This window comes from Dipodomys merriami, unplaced genomic scaffold (assembly GCF_024711535.1).
Source record: "Dipodomys merriami isolate MVZ:Mamm:240054 unplaced genomic scaffold, mDipMer1.0.p SCAF_172, whole genome shotgun sequence".
Lineage (NCBI taxonomy): Eukaryota > Metazoa > Chordata > Mammalia > Rodentia > Heteromyidae > Dipodomys > Dipodomys merriami.
The window spans coordinates 1,194,019-1,220,439 of record NW_027203071.1 but is presented as its reverse complement, the minus strand read 5'-3'; the positions used below and the strand labels follow the sequence as shown (position 1 = coordinate 1,220,439).

General features: G+C 38.4%; 1 protein-coding gene across 21 annotated transcripts in view; it reads left to right on the top strand.

Moving 5' to 3' along the window:
* Sgip1 (SH3GL interacting endocytic adaptor 1) overlaps window positions 1-26,421 on the top strand; it is a 195,784-nt gene that overhangs the window by 145,924 nt on the left and 23,439 nt on the right. For 7 of the 21 annotated variants that reach the window (XM_070025798.1, XM_070025802.1, XM_070025804.1 and 4 more), the window contains 4 exons: window positions 75-202; window positions 1,050-1,176; window positions 6,314-6,373; window positions 21,412-21,523. In XM_070025798.1, coding sequence (XP_069881899.1) covers window positions 75-202; window positions 1,050-1,176; window positions 6,314-6,373; window positions 21,412-21,523 — 427 coding nt within the window. Of the gene's footprint in view, window positions 1-74; window positions 203-1,049; window positions 1,177-5,285; window positions 5,352-6,313; window positions 6,374-21,411; window positions 21,524-26,421 lie in introns of all 21 variants that reach the window. The other 14 variants (XM_070025799.1, XM_070025803.1, XM_070025805.1 and 11 more) reach the window with 3 other exon arrangements.

The window sequence follows — 26,421 nt, the reverse complement described above, 5'->3', positions numbered from 1 at the left end:
TTGCCCTGTACTAGTCGTGATTGTGCTTGGCCCTTTGTGTCTCCAGTTGTTTTTAATACCAGTCTGCTTTCCAGGTACATCATCTCCTGCTCGACCAGCCACTCCCTTGGTTCCCTGCAGCAGTACCACTCCACCTCCACCTCCTCCTCGACCTCCATCCCGGCCAAAACTACCTCCAGGAAAGCCTGGAGTCGGAGATGTGGTATGTTCCTCCACTCTGCCCTGGCTTGCTCAGACACAGGTGGTAAGAATGAGAGTCCCCAAAGTACCTAACCACAGGACATTCTCAACTTCATGCTAGAGCATTAGTGCATGTATATGAGCCACCATGACAGGTGGCTTCTGAAAGACAGTTGCTGCAGGATGGCTACATTTCCTCAAAGCTCTACTGGCTTTCTCAAGATGAAATCTAAAATGATAGGCATCTGATGCTTGGGCCTCAGCTCTGGTACAGGAGGTGGTTGCAAATGAAGATGATAATATTCCATTGAAAGAGACGTGTTTTCTTTTCACAATATATGTCTAAGGTTTAGAAAACTTTAAGAGATTGCAAATGCTATGGGAATAGAAAGAGGAGCATGGTGGCCTGATGCGTTTGCAACCGGTATTATCACACTTTGTTCTAGGGCTGAGGAAACATCCTGTACGAACAACTAAGAAACTTGTGGCAGAGGTAGATTTTACTGAAAGCAACGAAATTAATGTGTCAATTTCCCTGGTACATGAATGTGGTAAACTGATGAAGTTATCCTAGTCTAATGTTTTATATTTAAGTATCTTTAGATAGATACACTGTGTTAACCCTCTACTCCCCAAGAGCATGTCAGAGAGACTCCAGGTTACTGAGTTTAGCATACCATAGATTTTGGTTCCTCCAGCTCTGTTCCACAAACGTCTGCCCTGATAGAATCCAGTGCAGTGTAAAATAGTGTCATTGGCACATCTTTAGGACCTCAGTTGCCATCTGTGGGGCTGGGAAACAGTAGACATGGAACCCAAATGCCACAGCCTGTGTGTCTAACTTTTCATCTCTTTTCTTCTCCCTACAGTCCAGACCCTTTAGCCCACCCATACATTCTTCCAGCCCTCCTCCGATAGCACCCTTAGCCCGGGCTGAAAGCACTTCTTCAATATCGTCAACCAATTCCCTGAGTGCAGCCACCACTCCCACAGTTGGTAAAGATTCTCTCCTCTCTTTTCATCTGTTTGTGGTTTATGATTGGAACTCCCCCAAGGCCCTGGTGTTTCTGGTGGAAAGGGTTTTGTTGTGTGTTGGCTCTGTCACATGACTCTTATTTGACAAGCACCTTCTCATTAAAGGAGGCAATGAACGCCCTCCACTCGCACAAATAAAGAAGAATCTGTACACCCACGTTTTGCAAGGGTTTGCTTATGTTATCCTATACAAAGTACTCACCCAAGTAAAGAAGGAATCACCCAGGAAATTTAAATAATTAAATTAAAAATGTTCTGAGAATTAAAAACAGTCTCCTTTCAGAGGACATGTTGAAATTGCGACTATGTATCATGTCATGAAAGTTAGAAATTTTCTTTTCTTGACACTTTCACTATTTCCTCCTCATCTTCAGTTGTCCTGAAGTCCACAAATGTTATCAACATTGACATTGGGAGACATGAGCAAAGTTTTTTGTCTATAGTTTTCAGCGATATGTGGTTGATTTTCCCAGAAAATATACATCATTTGGTGACATTTTCAGTCAAAGTCGTTGTGCCTCTTTCCTCCTGCTGTGCAGAAAGTGGCTGTTCAACTAGATGATCAGCCCAGTTCAAACGTTTTATTTGCTTAGAGCAGCTCCCCGCCTCCCAAGGCCGGTCTCTCTCTTTTCCCTCCTGCTGTCAGCTCCTGCTACCTTTCTCCTTTGTACTGCATGTTGTCTTTGACCTGGGTCATTCCCATCCTGTTTTTCCACATGACCTTCCTCCCCTATTGTCTTCCTTTATTGTCCAAACTGCCTTCTAGTTCTTCCATATTTTAAACCAGCTTCTCCATCGTGCTTTGCTCGGGAGAATCACTAACCAAAGCTAAACAAATTCCTGGTGCTCCTATGGAAAAGCACACTGCCGAGTTGCCCAGGGTTCAAGTAGCTTGATCAAAGTCTGAAGTTCTTCTGGAAAAGAACTGCCTATCTTCCCAGAGAAATAAGTAAAGGTGTGCCCCAAAGGAATTTCACCTGAATCACATACTCTTTCCAGTAATCAGAGCATCCCAAAGGCCTTCTAAATAGACACCTAAACTAATTTCATGTGGTTTATTAACAGGAGAATATTTAATATTATTTATATAGGACAGCTGCTCCTTGTCTGTATAAGATTGGAAAGTCTGGAGCTTCCTGTCCTTCAATGCAGATCAGCACATTTATCACCATTTTTTAAACTGTTCAGTTTTTTGTTTTTGCTTTTTTGTTTTTTTTGTAACAGCCTCATCTTGCTATCTTTAACCCCTGACTCCTCAGTATCCTTGAAGGCTCCAGCCCTTCTCCCATTCCTGTTTTATTGTTCACTTTTCTCAAGCATTCATTCCCCTCCACACCATACCATTTGATTTTCCTTCTTAGTCAGAGAAGAAAGTGAGCTGTCACTCAGAAAATCACCCCAAGCAATCCCAGATATTTTTTCACCTCACTGCGATCAAAGGGACAATAGTACACATAAAAAGTTTGAACTGTGTCCATACATTGGACATAGTATTTCTATAGTCTAGTGCATGTCCAGCCAAGATGAGCCATAGAGGGGTTTAAAATACACGTTGACATAAGAGGCTGGTCTCCTGGTCTCATTGCTGAGGAGGATACTGATTAGTCTGTTTGGTCTGTTATTTTTATTTAGTTTCATCTGTCCGTGTTTGGTTTCCATTTTTCACCCCCTATAAACACACACTCCCCATTCTTTGTTCCCTCTTGCTGCTGGTCACCTGACAACCATTTCTCTCTAAAGTAAATACACTGCTGAATGACTGACCAGCAGCAGTCCCGTGTGCTGCCATTCCCTTTCTCTGTTGGGTGTGTTCTGACTCTTCCACAACCAAAGGGCCTTATCATGATTGACTTACAGTGTTCACTTTCTGTAGTCACATGGCTTGGGAGAGGTTGGAAAATTCAGCTGCACGTTTCCTGAAGTCAATAGATCCCCATACCTCTCCCACCACCACCACAGTTTTGATATTCCTATAACATTCATTTGAACCTTACTTGGAGCTAATATGTGGGAGCCAATGAGCCCAATTTAAAGTGATTTAAGAACTAGACTTTTAAGAACACGTCTAAACAAATATACAGTAAGCCATCTAATAAAATGAACAATTTTGGGTACAATCTTTTTTTAAAGTCATAAAGCTGATGTCTTTGTGAGAAAACAGTTTTCTGTGTATTGTTGATCTCAAATAACAAAGAACTCTTCTTACCTTACTGAACTGTAGACATTCTCAGTTTAAAAATACCCATATCTTATTTGACTAAGAAACAGGAAAAAAAAATCTACCACATAAACCAAGATGTAATTTTTTGTTATGAAATACCTGATCTGTCCCAATTTTAGACAACTTAGAATCACTGAAATATAGAAAACTCTCTTTTGTACTAGAAAAACTTCACCAGATTTGGGGAAAATTCTATTAATATTATGAAGATAGGAAAATATTTAAATTTATTCTATAATAATGAACAAACTTCTACTTAGAAAACTGGAGAGAATGATAATGGAGATTTTTATCTCTAATTTTAAATATTTGTTTATTCTTATTTTAATGGGTAATGGTCATTTTAAGATAATTTGCAAAATCTTTCTTAGAACCCCATTGCCAAGAGATTACAAGCAGGAAAAATTTTCTTCCCTATTAATTTGTTAGTTATGCTCCTTACTAGCAATGATGTAATTTAAATTGCATCTTTATCATTACAGGACTCTATAATAAATAACAAGAAATCATCTTTTTGTGTCAAAAGAAGAATGAGATGGATTTTGATGCTTCCTTTGGTTCAGAACTTTGAGGAAAAGTGATTTGCATTCAGTAATGTGGCAATAGCATCTAAAACATAAACTATTTCCTCTAAAATGTGCAGCAATTCTAAACTATGAATGCTTCCTAAATATGTATATTGTATTATTTCTAGATATGCTACATAACAACAAAGGAGGCTATTGTTTGGAAGGGCTTGTCTCTAATAATCCCATCAATATTGTAGGAATTGCATTAACGTATTCTACCCATTTAGGAAATCACAAATGTAATAGAAACAGATTGTCAGGTAATATCCTAGAATAGTAAGAATTGACCAAAGAAAAATCTTTCCCTGCCTTATTCCCAAACTCTAGGCAGCAAGCCAATAGAATATTTCCCAAAAACATTTCTATTGATGGACTGTTTTGCTACCCTCATTCATATCTTTTACTTCTCTACAATCACATAGAGTTCGCCATTACAGCCCTTTGTGCATACTGTATTCAACTTTCTGCTGTTGGTAATAATATTCCAAGACCTGTCATTTATTTAATCATACAGATCAAAAATCTGTAAACAACACAATTACTTGTGTTTGTTAGTTGATGAGAAAAGAGACTGTGTAAAGACCTGAAGCAATGGAGGTCTAGAGCATCTTTGATAATGTTGTGATCAATTTACAAAGACATTTTGCCATCGCTAAATACCATGGCCAGTGGTGGAATTATAATGATACTGTTTGAAATAAGCAGGCCATCAATATCAAAGGCAGATGCAAGGCACATTTTATTTGGATACTGATGAAGCTGGGTAATTGGGGTAGGCACTTAGATCTATACTGGTGTTTTCCTAAGGTCACTTTGAAAGCTAGCTTCTTTTTTCCTGGGGCTGGAGTATATATGCTGGAATATCCTGCTGAGCTATAAGGGCTCTGCCAGGTGCTTCTTGTTGATGGGCATGTCTGGCCTCTTGATGACTGTGCTGAGGGTAAAAACACATGTGCACGTCAATTATTAATGATGGTGCCTTTCACAGCTCTTTGAGAACGTGTGCCATGCCTCCTCCTCTGGAGGGATGTCTGTCAAACTCACAGATGCTACACTTTGACTTTAAAAAAAAAGTTTTAACTTTCCTCCTATAGAATCATCATCCAATAAGCACATCACTTTCTATCTTCTTATCATTACCCAACGTCTCAAAGTTGTTTCCTTTTGCCATAAAAATCATTCTTGTGTTTCAATCAGTAAAGTGTGCTGCTCAGTTTCATTTGGGATTTGTATTTGTGCTTTTTTTGTTTTCCATTCGTTTATGTTTCTTTGGTTCGTAGTGTCAGAAGATGATGTTTTTTATGACAAACTGCCCTCGTTTGAAAGGCGCTGTGACACGCCTGCAGGTATGGTGTTAGCCTAGTGATCTCTAGCCCTCTATCTAGATCTTTTTTAAATCCAAGCCATTCTCCATCTGAATGCTAGAAATTTCATGGACATGCTCCTGGCATCATGAGTGTGCAGCACCGATCAGATGCACGCTGTACATTCACTGTTCATCGTGGAAACCCATCCACTGAAATAGTGGGTTGTGTTTTTTTTTTGAGTGGGCATATTAAAAAGCAGCAGGCTGCATGACAGTTTCTTAGTGAAAAGGTTCCAAACAGGTGAGATGCCATCGCTTTGTGAATTTTTAATGGAGGGAATCATTGAACTGCTCAGAATTACATGTCTGGTAACTGCTTTTTAATTGAAAACATACTAGAGCACCATTGGTAAGCGTGTGTTCTCTTTGGTACTGAGGCGAGGGTGTTTTGTGTCTGGAAGCCTACGGTGATTCCAGCAGATGGGGACGGAAGACTTAGGACATCTTCCATGAACTCTAAATGGATATGTAATGTTGGTGTCATGGAGAAAGTTAAGCTTATGTTTCATACAACTCATAACTCTGAGTTTATCCTATTTTTTTGGAAACACAGAAGGGATTGACACTGAAGATAAAAATGGATACAGCCATTGATGAATGACAGTTTGCCCAAATTAGTCCCATTTGGCTGATACCCCTGCATGGCCAGGAAGATACCCGCTCCATGCGCACAAGCACTGAGCATTGAGCTACCTACAAGCGTGTCCATCCTTTTAGGCTCCATAGCTTTGCTTTTGCTTTCTGTTTCCTTAACTAAAAAGAAATAAAAATTAAAAATAAACTTAGATTGCTGCCTTCCCTTTTCCCTGCACGCGAATGTCATGCAGTGCCTCCTCCCCTCCCCTACAGTCAGATTAATGACCTGCTCTGTAACTCACATTGTGTCCTTCTCTCTCCCTCTCCTTAACCTTTCCCATCCCGCTTCAACTCCTGGCCATACAGAGAATGAACAGCCTTCCCTCGTTTGGTTTGACAGAGGAAAGTTTTATTTGACTTTTGAAGGTAAGTAGTACATAGCATACCAGATTCTAATTTATACTCCCCTGTCCTTTTTTCCCCATGGGCATTTCAAAATCCCAGTTCTCTTCCAAAGTTTTGGTCTTACTTTCTATATTTTAAAAGAAAAATGCTATGGCTACTGAGAAAAATATTAATTGCTAAGAAAATATTGCCTGGATTTGGTTTGTACGTTATATTAAACAAATTAAAGCTAATTTGCAGTTAATATTAGTTAATTAATTGTGACCAATTGAAAAAAAACAAAAAATATATTTTTTATAGCCAAGGAACTTAACTCTGTCAACCAGGGCTCTTTCCTAACTCTTTTTGCAAATGTAGTGCAACCAATGTAAGACATTTTTGGTTGATATTGGTGTTTAACCTTGTTTGGGAAAAGTGGCATTCCAGATACAACATCCATTACTGTGAACTGTGAATATATGTGTATTTATGACAAGGAATGCTGCATAAGAAACTGGAAAAATATGCAAAACAGTAGTATTTTAGTAATTTTGATCTACATGTTTTGAAATTGCAAACTGAATAACTGCAGTAAAATGAACAATTATTCCCGGGCTTACAGATTTAGGAAAATATACACATAAAGCTTTATCATGTAAGTTCCTATGTTCTAGAATATTTAGGCTTTAAATTATTATGTACTGACTTCTAAATTGTGAGAAGTTGGGGGAGGATACTAGGACTTGAACTCAGGGTCTCATGGACTACCTCAACTTTCTTGCTAAAGCTGGCATTCTACCACCTGAGTCATACACTCTATTATAATTTTTTTGGGTTGATCATGGGGCTTGAACTCTGGGCCTGGGTGCTGTCCTGAGCTCTTCAGCTCAAGGTTAGAGCTCTACCACTTGAGCCACAGAGCCGGCTTTTTCTGTTTATGTAGTGCTGAGGAATCGAACCCAGGGCCTCATGCATGCAAGACAAGCACTCTACTACTGAGCCACCTTCCGAGCCCCCTATTATAATTTTATTGACACTTATTTGGAGACATAGTTTCATGGACTATTTTACCCAGGCTGGCTGTGAACTGCAAGCCTCAGATCTCAGTCTCCTGAGTAGCTAGGATTATAGGCATGAGTTAACATAGTGTTTTTATGCTGTTCAAAACTTTAGCCTGCTTCATCTATTGTTTGCTTCTTACAAGGCTTTAGTCATGGGGCTGGGAATGTGGCTTAGTAGTAGAGTTCTTGCCTAGCACATGTGAAGCCTTGGGTTCGATTCCTCAGTATCACATAAACAGAAAAAACTGGAAGTGGTGCTATGGTTCAAGTGGTAGAGCACTTCTTAAATACAGAGAGGCTCAAGGACAGTGCCTAGGCCCTGAGTTCAAGCCCTAGGACCAGTAAAAAAAAAAAAAAAAAGGTTTTAGTCACCAATAAATGCATGAATGTTGGCTTTATCAGTTCATTTGTTTTTAACATAAGGTGTTTCATACCTCCAAACTTAATTTAACAAATGAGATAGAAAAGCTCTAGCAGTGTTTCTAACTCACAAGAGCTTTAAAGTTTTTGGAAGCCTTTCTTTTGTAAGGAGATTCTCTGAAATCTTAATCTATTTATTATTTAAGTTAAGTCTTTTATAAATTGATTACAAATGGTAATGGCTTTTTTTTTGGGGGGGGGGTCCAGTCGTGGGGCCTGAACTCTGGGCCTGGGAGCTATCCCTCAGCTCTTCAGCTAAAGGCTAGCGCTCTACCACTTGAGCCACAGCACCACTTCCGGCTTTTTTCTTTTTGCTTATGTGGTGCTGAGGAATCAAACCCAGGGCCTCGTGCATGCAAGGCAAGCATTCTACCACTAAGCCACCTTCCCAGCCCCAGTAATGGCTTTTTAAATTTATCCCAGAACACTGAAGTTACCAGTGACGAATATCTTTCTTCAGGAAGATATTTCTAAGACATTGACAGAAATGTACTGCTCCTGACCTGGGCTAGTTTTTTGGGCTTTAATTTTTAGAGGATCAAAGTTGTTCTTTTCCTTTTAGTGTTACTAAAGTCTGAAGTCTGGTCTTTACACTTGCTAGACAGCACTGTTACCATTTAGCAACACAACCAGCCGTGACTGCTTCTTTTTGAGATAGATAAGTTTTCTCATGGGCATGATCCATCTACATTAGGCTTTCTAATACCTAAGATAACAGGCCTGCCACCAGATCCAGATCTTAGTTGAGAAAGGGTCTCAAGAGCTTTGATTTTCTGCATGGACTGACCTGCAAATATAATCCCAACAATCTCAGCTTCCCAAGCGAGGATTTCATTCATTAGCTATATAGTTTGTATCATGCATGAGCTATATAATTTTCATATGTGTTTGTTTGTTTGCATCCACGTTAATTATAAAACCATCTTTTATGTGGTGGTGAGTAGACAAATTATGATAAGACCATGTACTAAATAAGTCATTTAGTGTTCTTGAGTTTCATACCATTGTGATCACCAGTTATTCTAGTTTCTTCTCACACGCTCTCCTCTTCCCATGCACCTGTTGCTGTTCTTGCTCCTTCATTCCCCAGGAGAATGGAATCTCTAGCATTACTCTTCTCTGTTTTCAGCCTCTCTGCTGAATTTGCCTATTCATTTCCATGACTGAACCCTAGTGTAAGAGGTGAGCAGGTCAAACTTTTCACATCACAAGAATGCTATTTCATTCACTTGAGGGTCATCAAAGCAAGGAAAATTGAAGGTATGATCAGCCTTCTGGGAAGCAACTGCTTTGCTCAATTCACCATATTCTTCAGATAGGCAGTGTCCACTAATAGCACCTACCCCAATGGAGGTCCTGTTTTTGACCAATCACACAGTAAAGTTACTGAGTACTCATTTTGAAAATCATAGTGTTGAATAAAACCAGATTGGAAAAACAATGTGTCCCAATTTTATCCTAATGATAGCTGACATATAGTAACTCAGAACAGTCCTGGGTATACGTTGCCAGTATTATAAATATGAAATGTATAATCCTTTTTATTAAAATAGCTGAAGGTCATGGGGAATTTTTTATATGCCTAAACCTGAGTTTTTAATTCATTGGCCATATTATGAATATAAAATATATACTCCTTTCTAGTAAAATAACTGAAGGTCATAAAGAAAATTTTAAATAGCCTACACCTGTAGAAACAATTAAACCTATACAATGCTGGGCCAGGATTTCAACATTTACTTTACCTCTTTATAGTAAACTAGTTGCCTGCCTTTGAAAGGCCTGAGGACTAAGGGATTTGCTGATATTTCAGTTTCCCTCTCTCTGAGGCCATTGCCCCCATCTCTTTCACCTTCAGTAGTAATGTTGTGCTAGAAGTGAAATAGAAAGTCAGTACAGAGTTCTCTGTTTCTGGCCAAAGATCCCTGTCAAGGCCAAATTGTGTGGCTGGACCACTGGAGAGAGCACGAATGTACAGAACTTTGTCAAAATTCTGAAGAGTACTTGTACTCTTACACCAAGCATATCACCATTCAATTGGTGCTTGGTTAGTGAGAATGTTATTTTATTTGGAGTTAGGGTATTTGGCATGCTATCCTCCTTTCCAGTAATATCAAAGCAATAGAGCACTAAGTAGCCCTTATCACAAACCACATCTGAGCTAACCTCTCATAACCATAACTTGTGGAGCCCACACAATAGTATAAAGTAGACATTATTATTCACATTTATTTATTTCCAGTACAAAATCTTATGTAATGTGCATATGTTACTCTGAAGATATTTTCAGAAGATATGAGAAAGAGTCCCCAGTTAATTTATATCAGCTTACTCTCCATACATAACATACATATGCATACACATATAGACACTTAGAAATAAAAAGATATTATATATGTATATATTATGTATTGTGTATTATGTTATATGTATATGTGTGTGTGTGTATATATATATATATATATATATATATATATATATGCTCTACCTGAAATAACTCTTCTAGATCCAATTTATTACCTCAATGCAATGTGTGACTTTTGGGAAGTTATTTAATCTCTCTAAGTCTTCTTTTCCTCCTCTGTAAATTGAAAGAATTATGCATATACTTTATAGGATTGTACTGAATTAAAGTCAAGCTCTGAGTCTAATGCCTGCAAAGCACTCAGTAATATTAGCTTTTATTGCTGTTATTCAACTTCTCTCATCCATGACTTCTTTTTTTTATTGTGAGAATACTGTACAGAGGAGTTACAATTACATGGGAAGATAATGAATACATTTCTTATCAAGCATTACATGGCTATGTTCCATGTAGTTTTTGCCAGGTTGTAGAAATCTGACTTGTTACGGTCTAGGCTTCTACAAAAAACACCTAATATTTATTTACTATGAGTTACTTCAAGGCCACCCTCTTCAACAGCATGAACTGCAAGTAATCTTTGCTTATGCAACAAGAGAATGATTTAGAAGCACAGTGATACCTATCTCCCTGCTATCTACCCCTTGCATCCCCCAACTCTACCATTAATGCTGAGTTGTCAAAACTGATGACCTGCCTTCTGACATACTATGTTCATGCTGCTGGCAGACATGCAAGCAAATGTGTTACCATCTCTTTTTTAAAGGGTTTGTAAATCATGCAAGTCATTTCACGCTTCTCTGGAGAAGAATGGACAAGGAAGGATCCCAGGCAGAACTGCCCACCTTTGGATGGGCCTGAGCCTTCATTGGGTGATGGCTGACTCATCACCTCTATCATTTTTGTTTGGTTATGAGTCTTTTAAGAGTAGCAGTGCTCAGATTTAGGCTGATTACTCCAACATTTTTTGGCTGAGGACATAGCTCAATGATACAGTACACGCATAACGCAAATGTGGCCTTGAGCTCAATAGCCAACACCACAAAAGGTCAGGGGAAGGGGCAGGGTAGAAAAGAAGAAGAAAAGCATCCTCTTTTTCTGAACCACTCACTAGTCTAGAAAAGAAAAGTCATATAAATAAATGAATGAATCCTACTAGTGACTCAAAGAGATATCAGATCTTAGGAGAATCTCTCTCTGTTCATATATCTAGACTATATATGTAGCTTAGAGTTCAGAAAGTTACTTATGAAAGGCCTTTGCAAATTGTGAAGTACAATACAAATGTAATCATTTCCTGAAGTAATTACTATTACTGAGTACTTAATATCTGATATGCCTGCTCCAAGAATTTACATGAACAGTTACATTTATTGAATCAGAGATTGATTGGAAGCATTAAGATAAGACACTGTCATAAGCCCTTGTCCTTGGAATAAGTTGGCATCTCCAACTGTTCTGTACTTTGCCTGTGATAATCACTTCTTCCAGAACAAGAATATCCCCTGAAAGAAGGTTTCCCTTTTGCTAGATTTGCTGTACTGTGACCTTAGTACACAAGTAACAACACAGTTAAATAAGCAGCATGTGCAATTGTAAGACATTATGTACCCCATTATGTTTCCTACTGTTCTCTTCAGGGCCATCCTTGACAACATGGCTTCCCCTTGCTCTGACCTTGAAACAGGTCTCTGAGACAACATTAAATGTTATTCTGAACAAGGGTGACAACAGAATAGGGCACTGTTTATTTGTCATGGATGTTTAGGTAGAAGGACAGTCATCATTGTGCAAGAGGAGTGGTCACTGAATGTTGTTTATTCCTTTCCTTAGATTTTTGCCCTTTTGGGACTCTACTCACAGCTTATTCCTATGAAATTGGCAACTCAAATAGCAGTATTACAAGCAGTCTAACTGAGGCTGGCATTATTTTTCCTGCTTCTCCATTCATAGATATTTGCCCCCTCAGGAGAATAACTTTTAGTAGTGCTCAAAATTATCAGTATCAGTTTTTTAATAGTAAGGAGCCATTCAAGAAGTAAATGTAGCATAAATATAGAAATCTCAATGTTACTTTCAAATCTCCCAGTAATTCAACATTCTTTTGTATTGGGAATACTTACTTTGCCACAATAACAAAGTAATATATGTATAGTACAGAAAATTTGGAGAAACAAACATCTAAAGAAAATGAAACAAGCCAGGTGCCAGTGGCTCATGGCTGTAATCCTAGCTACTCAGAAGGCTGAGATCTGAGGATTGTGTTTTGAAGCCAGCCTGAGTAGGAAATTCTGTGAGACTCTTATCTCCATAAACTACTCAGAAAAAGCCAGAAGTGATGTTGTGGCTCAAGTAGTAGAGCACTAGCCTTGAGCACAAAGAGGCTCAGGGATACTGAATTCAAGGGTCAGAACAAGAAGAAAGACAGAAAGACAGAGAGAAAGAAAGAAAGAGAGAATAAGGAAGAAAGGGAGAAAGAAAAAGAGAGAAAGAAAGAAAAAGAAAGAAAGAAAGAAAGAAAGAAAGAAAGAGAGAGAGAGAGAGAGAGAGAGAGAGAGAGAGAGAGAGAGAGAGAGAGAGAAACAATCAATCACCATTTTGATAAACTTTAGTTCTATGGTTTTCCATGTGACTGTGAGTCTGTGTAAGTGTGCAGTTTATATTATCAAATACTATAAAATTGTGCATCCTTTTAACATTATAGCATCTTTCTTCTCATTGCAAGGTCTTTGAAAATAGTTCATAGTTAGCTTTTCCTTGGGTATGATATTGATTGAGCACATTACTTTAAAATTTTAAATACGGGAAAGTACAGGTTAAGAAAAAAGTAAGTATCACTTTAAAAGCTATTAGACATTCATGTAGATAACTTGTTTTTCTGTGTCAGTACTGGAGCTTGAATTCGGAGTCTCATGATCTCTTTTGTCTCTTTATCTTATTAGCCCTGCCTCTAGTCTGGCCCTTTTCCAGTTAATTTGACGTGGAGACTTGTATACTTTCCTGCCTTATGCTGGCTTTGCATTGAGATTTTGTTGGGCTCAGCTACAATTAAAGGCATGAGCCACAAGGCTTGACCAATTTTTAATGTTTTGATGAAAATTCATACACAACTATGTGTGACGCATTTGCTTAACACCAAGAAGCCATCCAGTGCCCATTGGTTTAACAATGGTTTTAACAATTTTCTACTGGTTTAACAAGTTTTCAGTTGAAAAATAAACATTAGTTTGTTTTCTAACCAATGATAGAAGACAAAGTACAATCCTCAATCTTCTAGATAACTATCATAATGGAATCTAAATGTAACACATATTCAGAATGTATAGCTATGTTTTAATCTCATTTGGCCATCAGCAATTATGTTTAGTAACACAGCAAGTTCATTTTTTATATGTCATGTTCATAATCTTGACTCCCTTATGCTCTTTGGCTTTGGTAGTTTAATTGTACGCATATAAAAATATTCCATGATTTTAGCCACACACCAGTGTCTCACACTTGTAATCTTAGTTACACAAGAAGCTGAGATCTGGTGGGAAGAAGTTCGAGGCCAGCCTAAGCAGAAAAGTCTGTGAGACTCTTTTTTTGTACATTTTTATTGTAAAAATATTGTACAGAGGGGTTACAGTTACATGAGCAAGTTAATGAGTACATTTCCTATTGAGACTCATGTCTCCAAAACAACTACTAAAAAGCCATCCTAGAGATATGGCTTAAGTGGTAGAATTCCAGGCAATCAAGCCAAGCAAATGTAAGACCCTGAATTTCAAACCCCAGTATAGGGGTCTGGGAAGATCTAGGATTTTATCGGTATTCATTTTCCAGGCAAACAGCTTTCCTGAAATTTGCCAGCTAGAAGTTTTGGGAGAAGAAAGTTTTAGAACTTGAGTAGTCTTCTATAGTCCTTAAGTCAATCATTACTTCCTTGCCTCATCTTTTAAAATTCTGTGGTTTAAATTTCAAAGAATGAGGCATTTATCCCCTGCCTGCAGCTGCATGGCCAGGCATATGACAGTTCATTGGTGTACAAATAACTTCAGTCTCTTTCCACATCATAGTAAAACCTTTGTTCTTTTTCTTTCATTAATAGCATCAATGAAGAAGTAAGAGTCTAACTATAAGTCAAAATTCAGTCATATAAGGAGTTATCAGTTCAAGTAACAAATCATCCAAGCAGTCCGTGGGACCTGATCTACCTATAGTCCCAAGTTTGCCTTTAGGAGAACATGTCACCACCCTGTAGAGAATGTGGTTACATAGAAAAACACAGGTTCAAGCGGACCTAGATTTGAATTCTGAGTCTGCCATATTCTGCTTGCAGACTGTTTTCTCCCAGACTCAATTTCTTGTCTATATGATAATGCCTATCTTGGTACACAATTGCAGGGATAACTACCCAAGGCACTGTGTGTGAAGCATAAAAATGCAGTATCTAGCTCAAAGTAGGTGCTCAGTATTACCATTCCTCACTTTTTAATGTTTTCGCATTTTCCTTTCCACTGACACTCAACAGATCAACTGATGAGACTCACTTCTGAACACAAGAGAAGCTTCTTGGCCTCAAGCCCTAGTTGTTTTGTTGTTGTTGTTGTTCTTTTTCAGTAAATTGATGATAACATACTTTTCTTAAAAATGTGAGGACTCCATGAAAGTTAGAATCAGTACTTGGGCATAACAGGGTTTGAGCATAGAGTGTACAGACTGAGCTCTACACATCAGAGCTTGGAGCCTCAGGAAAAGAGGTGGATGTCTCTACTTTGTAATAGACTACCAGGCTAGAACAGAGTCTTGAAATGAAGCTCTCAGTGGTGATCAAGTTGGATAACTGACCGTAGAAGTTTCTCACACACTTTCTTACTGTGCTGGTTCCCAATTCTTGATGTATGCTCAGGTTGGGTGAAATCTTTTTATTATATAAAACAAAAAATGGAAAAGGAAAAAGGAAGATTATGTTCCTGAGAAAGTGGTCAAAATTGTACATGATTTAATTAAAATCTATAACACAACATAAAAACATAAGTACTCACTAAGCAATGAGTACTTGTTACATTAAGTATGCATTTGGCATCATCTGTGGAGTTTACAAAATATAGACTCAATTAACTCTCACCATAGTATTTTCATTTATTATTAGTTAATAACAGACTATCCAAACTCTCATGAACATGTTATAGGTAGAGATTTTATTTGAAGCATGTATATACAAATACATACAGTAAATAGAGTATATATGATACAATTTAAGTCAACTATAATCAATATGCCAAGACATAAAGAAAACAAATTTACATGCAATAAATTTACATACAATAAATTTTCTTTGGCTCTTGTTCTTCTAAAATAATGTAAAACCAAGCTGCTGTCACTCTTTTGAAATTCTTTCCTAACTTACCACTTCAGCTGTGAGTCACGTGGTCACAAGAGGAAAGTCATCTTTTCAACTTATCATTGCTAATGCCAGTGGCTCTTATCTATTTAATTCTGTATGTCAGTTACTGTAATTTACACAAATTTGTGAAACTCTTCACCCAAGTGTTTGGAATTAGTGAATGTAGTTACTGGATTCTGAAGGCAAGCATGATCACATGAAATAATTTATTTTAACATCAGTCTTTATTCCAATATCCAAGTTGACACTAACATATATCTTCCTCCATTACATGGAGGCAGAGCCAGTGAATCTTTCTATAGATGTCTAGTCATACAACAGTGGCTATAGTGTGCCAATGAAGAAAATGTTACTGCAAATTTAAGTTATCCTTCATAGAATAATACAGAATTCCATAAAGTCAACTAATACAAGAGCAATCTGCTTCAGTTACTCCAAAATCCATTGGGTTCAACAGACAGAAAGAAAACTATTAATAACAAAAACAACAGAAATCCTGGGTGCTTTCCTTAAAAAGATCATTTTCCTTTAAAAGATAATTAAGAGGTCAAGAAACCCTGAGGAGAATTTATAAAACTTTCACGTGATATTGAAGTATTCATTTATGATCATAAAGCCAAATCGGAACCTGTAGTAGCATGGAGAGACAATTGTATCACAAAAGCAATTCTACTCCTCCTGGAAATATCAATGCTAATCATTTTTGTTTATTTTCAGAACTTATTAATTGCACTATAGTTTCAACTTTGTCAATAAAAGATCTCATGAGTTTAGTTTATGACATTTTAGAATCTCATCAAGCCTTTCTAACTTTATATACCATAAAATTTTAGTACCCATTTAAAATACATTAATTTTTGAGTGACTTCCCTGGTCATTGCTATTTTCAGGTAACAAGTTCTGTGTCATACCATTTAAATCTTCATAATATCTAAATAAGGGTACCATCTCCATTTTACAATATGATAAAGCTGGGACTCAAAGAGGTTAGAGGTTAGATTTTTCTTTCATGGCCACATAAGAGATAAGGCCAACATTTGAATTTAATTCTGTCCTATCCAGAATTCTTTTCTCGCTAGTACTGCATTCTACAGAATATTCTCTATAAATTAGTCCAGAATAGAAGAGAACTTGTGCTTTTTGCTCTTTTAACCAGTCTAATCATCTCTTTTTTATGTCTGGAATATTGTGTCTGCTTTTGCACCTCTCATTCCTGGGCATACGGGGCCTCTACCTTCTATCTACAGCAGGCCTGCTAGAGTGGACAATTGTCCAGAGACTATAAAACATAATGGTCTTTTACACAAACAGTACCATCCCCTCCTGTTACGCATACTTCAGCTTGCTCTTTCAGGATTGTTGTTTCCAATCCCAGATTTGCAAAGGTAAAATTTGTAGTCTCATCAAACCCATTATTGGTAGCATAGCTCTTCCCTACATTTGCGTAAGATTAGGAGTATTGTTAGTATTATCTAATTTAATGATAGACACTGAGTTGTCCACCATCAAGACTGAAGCCCACAGTGTCTAACACAGTCCTAGACTCTTCACTGGAACAACAAGGCATAGCAATTGCAAAGACGATCCCTGCTCTCTGAATTTGGGCTGGTACTCTAGCATTCCAGATTTCCTAGTCTTTAAGAAAGAAGTGAAAAGTAGCATCTACATGGTAACAGTGGTATGTGAATTATAGATAACAACACTTGTAGACACAGGACATGTAGCTACTACTACTGGCAATAGTGTAACACAAGGTATTCCTGTGCAAAGGATACAGACATTTATTTATTTGTAAAGTATACCTTCTTACCTCCTTCTTCATTTTCTGTATCTGTCTTGTTTGCAGTCTCATCTCCTTATCTTTCTTTCTCTTCTAAACCTTCTTTTCGCTGCATTTCCACATACATTTTCACAACTTCTTGACCACAATTGTATTTCAATGGTCTGCTCAGCATGTCTTTGGATGTTACTGTTAAGGATTTTAACTTGCTTTGGCGTTGGGCTGTACACGTGTGCTTGTGTGTCCTTGCTTAGCAAAGACACTCACCAAAAACTGCCCTGCAGAAACTCCCATCATGCATTGTGAGCCTGTGTGCCCTTTCCATCTTTCAGAGCTCCCTCTGTCCCTAACATGGCTATTTGTCATCAGTCATGGCAGCTGCTCACCCTCCTGGCCCTCACTCCTCCAACAATGTGACTAACATTGTAGCCTCCACTCAAACAATGTTCAGACCACATCCCAGTTCCGTTCTCCATGTCTTCTTCCTAAGTGACTATGGAGCAGAGCAACGAGTTTCCTCATTTGTAGACTAATGATAATTACCTCGTAGAAGGATTGTCAGGATGAAGAGTTGATATAAGTAAGGCCTCTTGAATAGTTCTTGGGATGCAGTAAGAGCCACAGAATTTCTTGTTTGTTACTACAACTACTGTTGATAAAGCCAGGAAACCAAAGACTGAACTTGCTGTTTCTGAGCTTTTTTTTTTTTTTTTTAGTTTTGTTCCAGATGCTAAAGAATCAGATTAAGGACAGACGTTCAAGATGATTCACTAGAAAATTCCTTTTTAATTAGCATGAAACCACGAATGTATCTCACTTAGAAAGTCTATTATTTTTGCTATTTTATTTACAAGAATTCCATGAAAGATAATTTAATGCTTTGCAGCCTTAAAAAATAAAATGACCATGACATTCTTCTTCTCTTTTAAAAATCGACATTTCTCAATAATTTTATCTTTTTCTTTTTAAGAAGTCCCTTCATCTATACTATAACAAATGTAACAGAAATTCAAACTCTTTGTGAGCCTACCGCCCCCACCCCCACTTCACACATGCCAGAGGCCTCTTATCTTCAATGGGAATATTCTGATCTCAGTTCCAGATCCCCCTAAAAGACTTAAAGAAATGTATATGCTATTTTAAATTATGTATGTATATACACAAGCTTTGTTCTGAAAAGTATCCATATATTTAAATGAGATTATCAAAAGGGACTTATAATTTCAGTAGCTACAAAGCATATAATACTATATGTATATGCATATAATTTCCCAAATATTTATATACAGCTCATCATCACCAAGTCTTATCTGCTTCTATGTTTCACTATTCAAAACAACCTCATTTACACACACCCCAACAGCACACTCCTTAAGTACATACTAGGCCTTAATTCTTCTTCCCCTTCATAAGATCCTGTTATTCCTCTAACCTTGACTCCAATATTATCTTCTCAAAGAAACCCTTGCTGACTTACTGAAACCACAGCAATAACTTTCTTAGAGCTTTGCTCAACACATCCTTTTAAAGCATCTGTCAATTTTTTTAAATTATTCTACTGAAAGTTTTCAACCCCCTCTCCAGATTCCAAGTTCTCATCCGATGGGAACCTTGACCCTGCTATCATGTCCAGCCCTGTCACCACTCTGGCTCAACTTTAACCACCAGCTAAGAAAAGCATTCTCTTCCAAAACCTACTAAAACTCAATAAATATGTGGACTAACATGTTACAAATAAACTGAGCAACACCATTACAAAATAATATCCTGTTTATATTGTGCTTTCACTATTTATAGATCAGTTATACGGGTACATAAACTTCACTTTCCTCCTGAGATCCAACAGGGCACAATTCAACTTCAACTTAACAGTCTTGATTCTCCTTGTGGGGAGTATGGAAGGCCCATGAAAGAAGTCATGTCATAGTTATCTCCTTTTAGGGGCCTACAATCCCATAAGTAATAAAGACCTTGACATTCACATGCCAGTAATACTAGTTATTTACTTATCCTTGGATGGTACTGCAGTGACCAACTAAGGAAGCAAAATAATGTAGTCCTCAGAGCCTTAATCTGGAATGGAAGAGACCTCAATACAAGTCTTAAACTGCTCTGCATACCAGCTGTGCAAGGCTGAGCAAGCTGTATAAGCTCTTTCAGCCTTTTTTGTTCCTGTGATAGTCAGTTGCCCATTATAGTGGCAAAGTATCTGAGAAAATCTATATACACGGAGGACAGGTTTGTCCCCAGGTTTGGCTCATTTTCAGGGGCTTCAGCACCATGTTGCCTATCTATGTCATAGGAACCTATAGTAGAAGAGATCTCTTACCTCCTGGTAGAGTGAGAGCACAAAGGGTTGAGGTCCCAATATCCCCTTCAAGAGCAGAACACCAAGGACCTGACTTCCTTCCATGTGGTTTCTCTTCCTGAATGCTCCACCACTGGTCAATAGTGCCAGAGGCTGATAACCAACTTCAAACTGTGACAGTTTCATTAACTGTCATGGGAAGGTAATGCTTACTTCAAACATAAAGCACAGAGTTCATCATGCAACAATAGTGAAGAGGGAATATTGGTGCTGAATGTTGTAGATGCTAATGATGATAGTGGTGAGGCGTCTGGTACTTCTGTTGATGATGATGATGGTGGTGGTGGTGGTGGTGGTAGTGGTGGTGGTGGTGGTGGTGGTAGTGATGATGATGGTGATCACACATTAAACTGTAACTTATCAGAGATGAGGAGCATGGTTGATTATCTTTGAATCTCAGAAGCTATGATAATGCCTGATGCATAATAGACATCAAACAAATATATGCGAATCTAATGATCCATTACAAAGACCAGGATATTGAGTTCCAAGAGAAGGTACAAAAGAAATTAGCATGAACCAGAATAATTAAGAAAAATCAGTCTTGAGGAAAAAGGTATATATAGAAAAGGTGGTGTTTTCACAGCTAGAGAGAAGGACAGAAGTTACTAAAGTAAAGACAAACAATCATAACACCAGTGTGTATAGACTATGCCAGAAGCAGGGAGGAATTAACATCGTTTGTTTGGTAGAAAAAAGCACTGCAAGTGTAATATACTTTTCCCCTTTACTGTCCTTGAGCCATGCCTAGAAATGAGTAACAAAGACAGCCACCCTGAATTGTGATCCTTTGTAAGGCTACGTATGTGTTAGAGAAAAACAATATAGCTTAGTGTTTGTTATGAACAACCTGTATGGTATAATGGTTAAAGTGTAAGTTTTAGAGGGAAGCAAGTCTCAGTTTAAATTTTGGTTTTGCTACCTTACTCACTATATGATCTTGAGCAACTATTTCACCTTTGAGCTGCAGATTGCCTCTGCTCTAAAACAAAAATTGTTAGGCCTATTCCAGACACACGGGGAAACTGAATGAAATAATTCATAGAAGGTACTGGTTGCTGCGCCCTGTGCCCAGACATAAGAGATGATGATATTTTCCAGAGTGTCAATTTCTGTGCTTGTGCTAAGTTGATGTGAATATTTTGGCTGTCTATGTTTTTAGGCACATTAACTTGAGATCACTAGATCTGAGAGTAACTGAGCTTCTAGAAATGAAAAAGAGCAGAAAAGAGCAGTGTATAAACACTTGTCTGTCTCCTCCCACTAAAGAAATACAAGAAGTTTTCAGTATGACCAATTGATTAGGCTGACTGCTCAGATAGGAAAGAGGAAACTAATAATTTTAATTAACCACCTGCTGCACAAACTGTCATGCAAATACTGCCTCCTGCTTTATGCCAAACATTTGAAGCCCCCGTGACTTTGTACTGCTGCTTGGATTGTTCCTTTGTGTTTTTTTTTCTTTTTCCTGTAGTGAAATACATAATTGAATTCATTTCAAGTGTTTGTCTGTAAGCCAGCCAAATATTTTCTTTCTAAATACTTGAGCTCTATGTTGAATATGCGTATAAAGTCATGGTTCTTAGTCTGTTTCTGTTAGTGATAGATTTTATCCCTTACTCCATTAATGGGCCTTTAGTTCCACATATGTTGATGTGTAGAGTGTTCTATAGTAAATGAAAGCTTTCCATTCCATACAGGTTCCTCCAGGGGACCCAGCCCCCTAACCATGGGAGCCCAGGACACCCTTCCTGTTGCAGCAGCATTCACAGAAACAGTCAATGCCTACTTCAAAGGAGCGGATCCCAGCAAGTAAGCCTAGCACATGGGTCACTGTACTCCTTTGGGGGAAGGGGAACACCCTACATGTGAATATCTCACTCTTTATCCTAAGGCCAAAAAGAGTAGCAGGTGGCACATCCACAATAGAGGATAAAATTTAGTTAGTAATATTAGTTCACTGGCTTTATTTTGCAGTTCCAAAAGATCCAGTAATCTAATATCTCACTCTAAAAATGCCTTGGTTCTGTTTTGATTACAAGCAACAGAAAATTGTAATGTAACTTTATTAGCAAAGAGAAAATGTGCTGTCTCACAAAAGTGATGTTTAGGTCATGTCTTTTACTGTCTTGTTCTTCCCTGGTTGAAAATCATTCACATATATAAATGGAAATGAAGAATCAATGGAAGAGGGAAAACTGCTTTCCCAAAACACCCAGAGCAGCAAGGGAACTGGTCAAAAAATTAAAAATTAAACTGGTCAAAAATAAGAGACTGAAAAAATTAAATCACAGTAAAGTAGCAACTATAAGAAAGAAGATACTAACTTCTATTTACATTAATTAGTTCTTAGTTGTTTCATGTCCAAGGTTTAGGACTTGGAAAAACCTTACCATGTATACAACAAAAGTGAGAGAGAAAAACTAAATGCTCATAGGGACCCGATTATAAACATTTTTGAAACAGTGATAAGTATAATTAGAAGTTGAATCAACACTTTTGAAATGGGGATTTGTATGACTAAGTGTGACACTCTTCACACTTCAGAAGCACTCATTTGTTAAAATCTCTTGGTAATATATTGGGGAAAAATCAATATAATTAGTAACTCCACCTTTAAGTGTCCTACCCAGCCCTGGGATGTATAATCTCCCTAGAAGTGCTGTATCTTTTCAGTCACAGTTAAGATTTATTCTATGTCCAAAATATTAGAGGAAAACTAGCACTGTGGCCTCTGGATGTCCTTTCTTTTTCATCTTCAAAGCAGGTCCCTTCCCACACGGCAATAGAAACTAGAAGCTATCTCAAAGCATAGAGCCTACCCTAGAGCATATATTTGAACTGCTAAAGCAAGTAAACACAGAGAGAGACAGAGAGACAGAGAGACAGTGAGACAGACAGAGACAGACAGAGACAGAGACAGAGAGAGAGACAGAGACAAAGACAGACAAGGCAGTTTTGTTGTTGTTGCTTTTTGGGTTTTTTAGTTGTTTTTTTTTTTAGAAAGGGTCTTGCTATATAGCAAGTCCTCCTGCCTAAACCACATGAGTGCAGACATTAACAGTTTTGAACTACGACCTCTGGGTATAAACTTTCGATGTACATGTCAAGTCTATGGAATCTATAGAATTTGCATATTTCTGTCACCAAAGGCTAAGAAGTAGTTGTCACTGATTGATCTCTGATTGATTCAGACTGGCCCCAATCAAGAAAAGCAGAGAGAAATACACTTCCAAAACAATAAGGAATAGCTTCTAGATGGCGAATGACGCCGGTGCAGAAGGAGGGCACGGAGGCTTCTGGGGCCAGGCATGGGAGGCTCCAGCAGCGGCCTCCGGGGACTGAGGTCATGGTAGAGGCCGAGGTCCCAGCAGGGCTCGTGGAGGCAAGGCCGATGGCAAGGAATGGAAACCCTTCACCAAACTGGGCTGCCTGGTTATGGACATCAGATCAAGTCTTTGGAAGAGATCTCTCCTTTCTCCTTGCCCATCAAGGAGTCTGAGATGATTCACTTCTTCCTGGGGGTGTCCCCTCAAGGATGAGGTGTTGAAGATTATGCCGGTGCAAAAGCAAACCCGAGCTGGCCAGTGCACCATGTTCAAGGCATTTGTAGCCACTGGTGACTACAGTGGCCATGATCCAAGGAGGTTGCCACCGCCATCTGAGTTTCAGCCAACCTCTCCATTGTCCCTTGCAGAGAGGCTAGCGGGGGAACAAGATTGGCAAGCCCCACACTGTCTGCAAGGTGACAGGCCGCTCTTCTTTGCTGGTGCACCTCATCGGCGCCGCCACGGGCCCCGAGATGGTGACAGCTCCTGTCCCCAGGAAGCTCTTGATGATGGTCGGTATTGATGACTGTCAGGAGCAACTTTGCCAAGGTCCCCTTTGATGCCATCTCCAAGACTTACAGTTACCTGATCCCTGACCTCTGAAAAGAGATCACATTCACCTGTTGGAATGGAAAAATAGATATAGATGTAATGCAATGGGAGATGCAAAACCCTTCATAACGTTTTGGTTTTAATCCTAAGAAGTTGTGTTAGCAACCAAATCCTCTTTGGGCCTATCTAAATCCAATCCAGTTTCCTCATCCTGGCTCAGTTTCGCCACTACACTATGAAGATGTCTGAGGAGAATCACACCTATGGCCACATCTTTTTACAGCCTTGGCATCGTAGTGACATAGCACGTCAGCTTCGTTTTTCTTCATATCCTTTTTATATCTTTCAAGACTAATTGAGCCTTTCAATTGCAGATTTATAGGCAATCTATTCTCAAGTATATTGCCGTCAGTAGTTGTCATGTACCCTGCACATGGGTGGATGGGCGGTCTAGTCCATTTCATTGAAATATTGACGTCTGAAATTCATGAACATACCATGGACTGACATGCTTCCACATTTAGTTTCATCTCCTGGCAATGACTCATTTGAATGGTTCTTCTTTGTCACTCACTTCTAAGGGAATGCCTCAGAAGCAAAACCAAACATGACACCAAAGAAAGAAAGGCTACAGAAGGGACATTTGGTTTTGCTTTTGCCGGCAGATCCGTTTTCTGTTGCATCAGAACCATTTGTTTTCAGACCATACCACTCCCTTCATTATCACATACTATATTATATCATCCACTTTTATTTTCATAATATTAACAGTGCCCGAAATAAATGCTCTGACCTGTGCATCTTCTCAGCAACACAGCTTGAGGAAGGTGCCAATGGAAGCTAATGGTTGATGTCTACAGAAGCCACAGTGGACAAGTGCACACCTATCTGAGCCCTGGGCCTGAAAATCTTCCTTGCTCTGTAGGATCTGATCCATGGGGCAGCCCAGCTACTGTATTACTACATAAGTTGGTAAGACAGAAGCTTATAGTCTGTTGGGCACTGGAAAACCACGTTTGAGTTGCAAAACACACTCCCTAGGGACACCAAGTGCCCTGGAAGAAAGTAGAACTAGAAAAGCTGGGCAGGAAGCTGCTCTACAAGCCTGCTTCTTCCTAGATGTCTCTCCAGCGCCCTCTACTGACAAAATTTAACATAGTGCTTTTGGGGGAAAAAGAAAGAAAAAGAAACTATAGAAAGAGTACATTCTTTCTTGATCAGAGAATAAGAAGTGAAGGGTGAATTTGAATTGACAATAAATAGATTGATTGTAAATCAAAACTGACAGGGTAATTCTGAATTTCACATGGAGATGACAATTTTGATATGGATCTACACTAGCCAAAACAACTTTGAAAGAGAACAGCCTTGGAAAACTAACATTACTTCAGAACTATTATAAACTATAGTGATCAAGACAGCATAATGTCAGCTAAAGACAGACATGATGGATCATTGGAACCAAAAACCAGATTGGGATGTGGATCTGTATCCACATATATTTTGACACAATACATATAACAAAAAATAATAACTAACTTAGACCTATATTTCATACTATATTAAAATTGAGTAAAATGAGTCATAAAGCTAAATGTAATCTTAAAAATTTAAAAACTCCTGAAAGAAGGACTCAATGTGACAGTACATGCCTATAATCCCAGCACTCAGAAGGCTGAGGCAGGAAAATCATGAGTTTGAGACTGGCCTGGGCGATATAATGAGAACCTGCCAATTTTTTTTTAATCTAGTTACCAATAGCTCATTCCTGTAATTCTAGCTACAGGGGAGATTAACATCAGGAGGACTGCAGTTTGAAGCCAGCACAGAGAAAAGTCCTTAAGACTTAATCTCCAATTAGCCAGAAAAATACAAGACTGGTGATGTGGCTCAAGTGGTATAGCACCAGCCATGAGTATGAAAGGTGACAAGAATATTAAGCTCTAAAATCAAGCCCTAGAACCAGCATGCACACACATGCATATGCACATGCACGTGCACAAACACACACACACACACACACACACACATACACACACACACGCACATCTTCAAGAAGAAAAAAAATCTTGGTATAAACATTTTTTTTTACCTTAGGCTTAGAAAGGGCTTCTTAAATAGGACTAGAAAAGAATAACTGAATTTAGCTGGGCATGGTGGGTCTTGATTGTTATCCCGTCTACTTCAGAGGTAGATAATGGAGGATTATTTTGAGGACAATTCAAGTACAGCCTGAGCAAAAAAGTTAGCAAAGAAACAAATAAGCCAAGTGTGGTGGTACACACTTGTCATTCCAGCTACTTAGGAGGCATGGAGGAGGACCATGGTCTATGGCCAGACAGGTGATTAAAGCATAGGTCTCTATCTAAAAATCACTACAGCAAAAAGACTGAGAGGGCGTGGCTCAAGTGATAGAGCCCTAGCCTAGCAAGAACAAGACCCTGAGTTTAAAACTCAAATATTGCCAAGAACAAAATAAACAACTGGGTTTTGTATATAAATCACAAAAAGTAGATTGACTGATTTTTTTTTAATGTTTGGTTTTGACAGAACTCTTAAGAGAAAGAAAACATAACCTACAGACTGGGGAGAGGAAGATGTCTGCAAATTAGATAGATAGATAATTATATAGTTATAGATATTAAACATTTATATATATATTAAATCATACAAACCAAGAATGTATAAAAACTCAAACCCAAGGAAGTGGCACTGTAGCTCAAGTGGTAGAGCGCTCGCCTTGAGCTGAAGAGCTGAGGGACAGCGCTCAGGCCCAGAGTTCAAGCCCCACGACCGACAAAAAAAAAAAAAAAAAACTCAAACCCAATA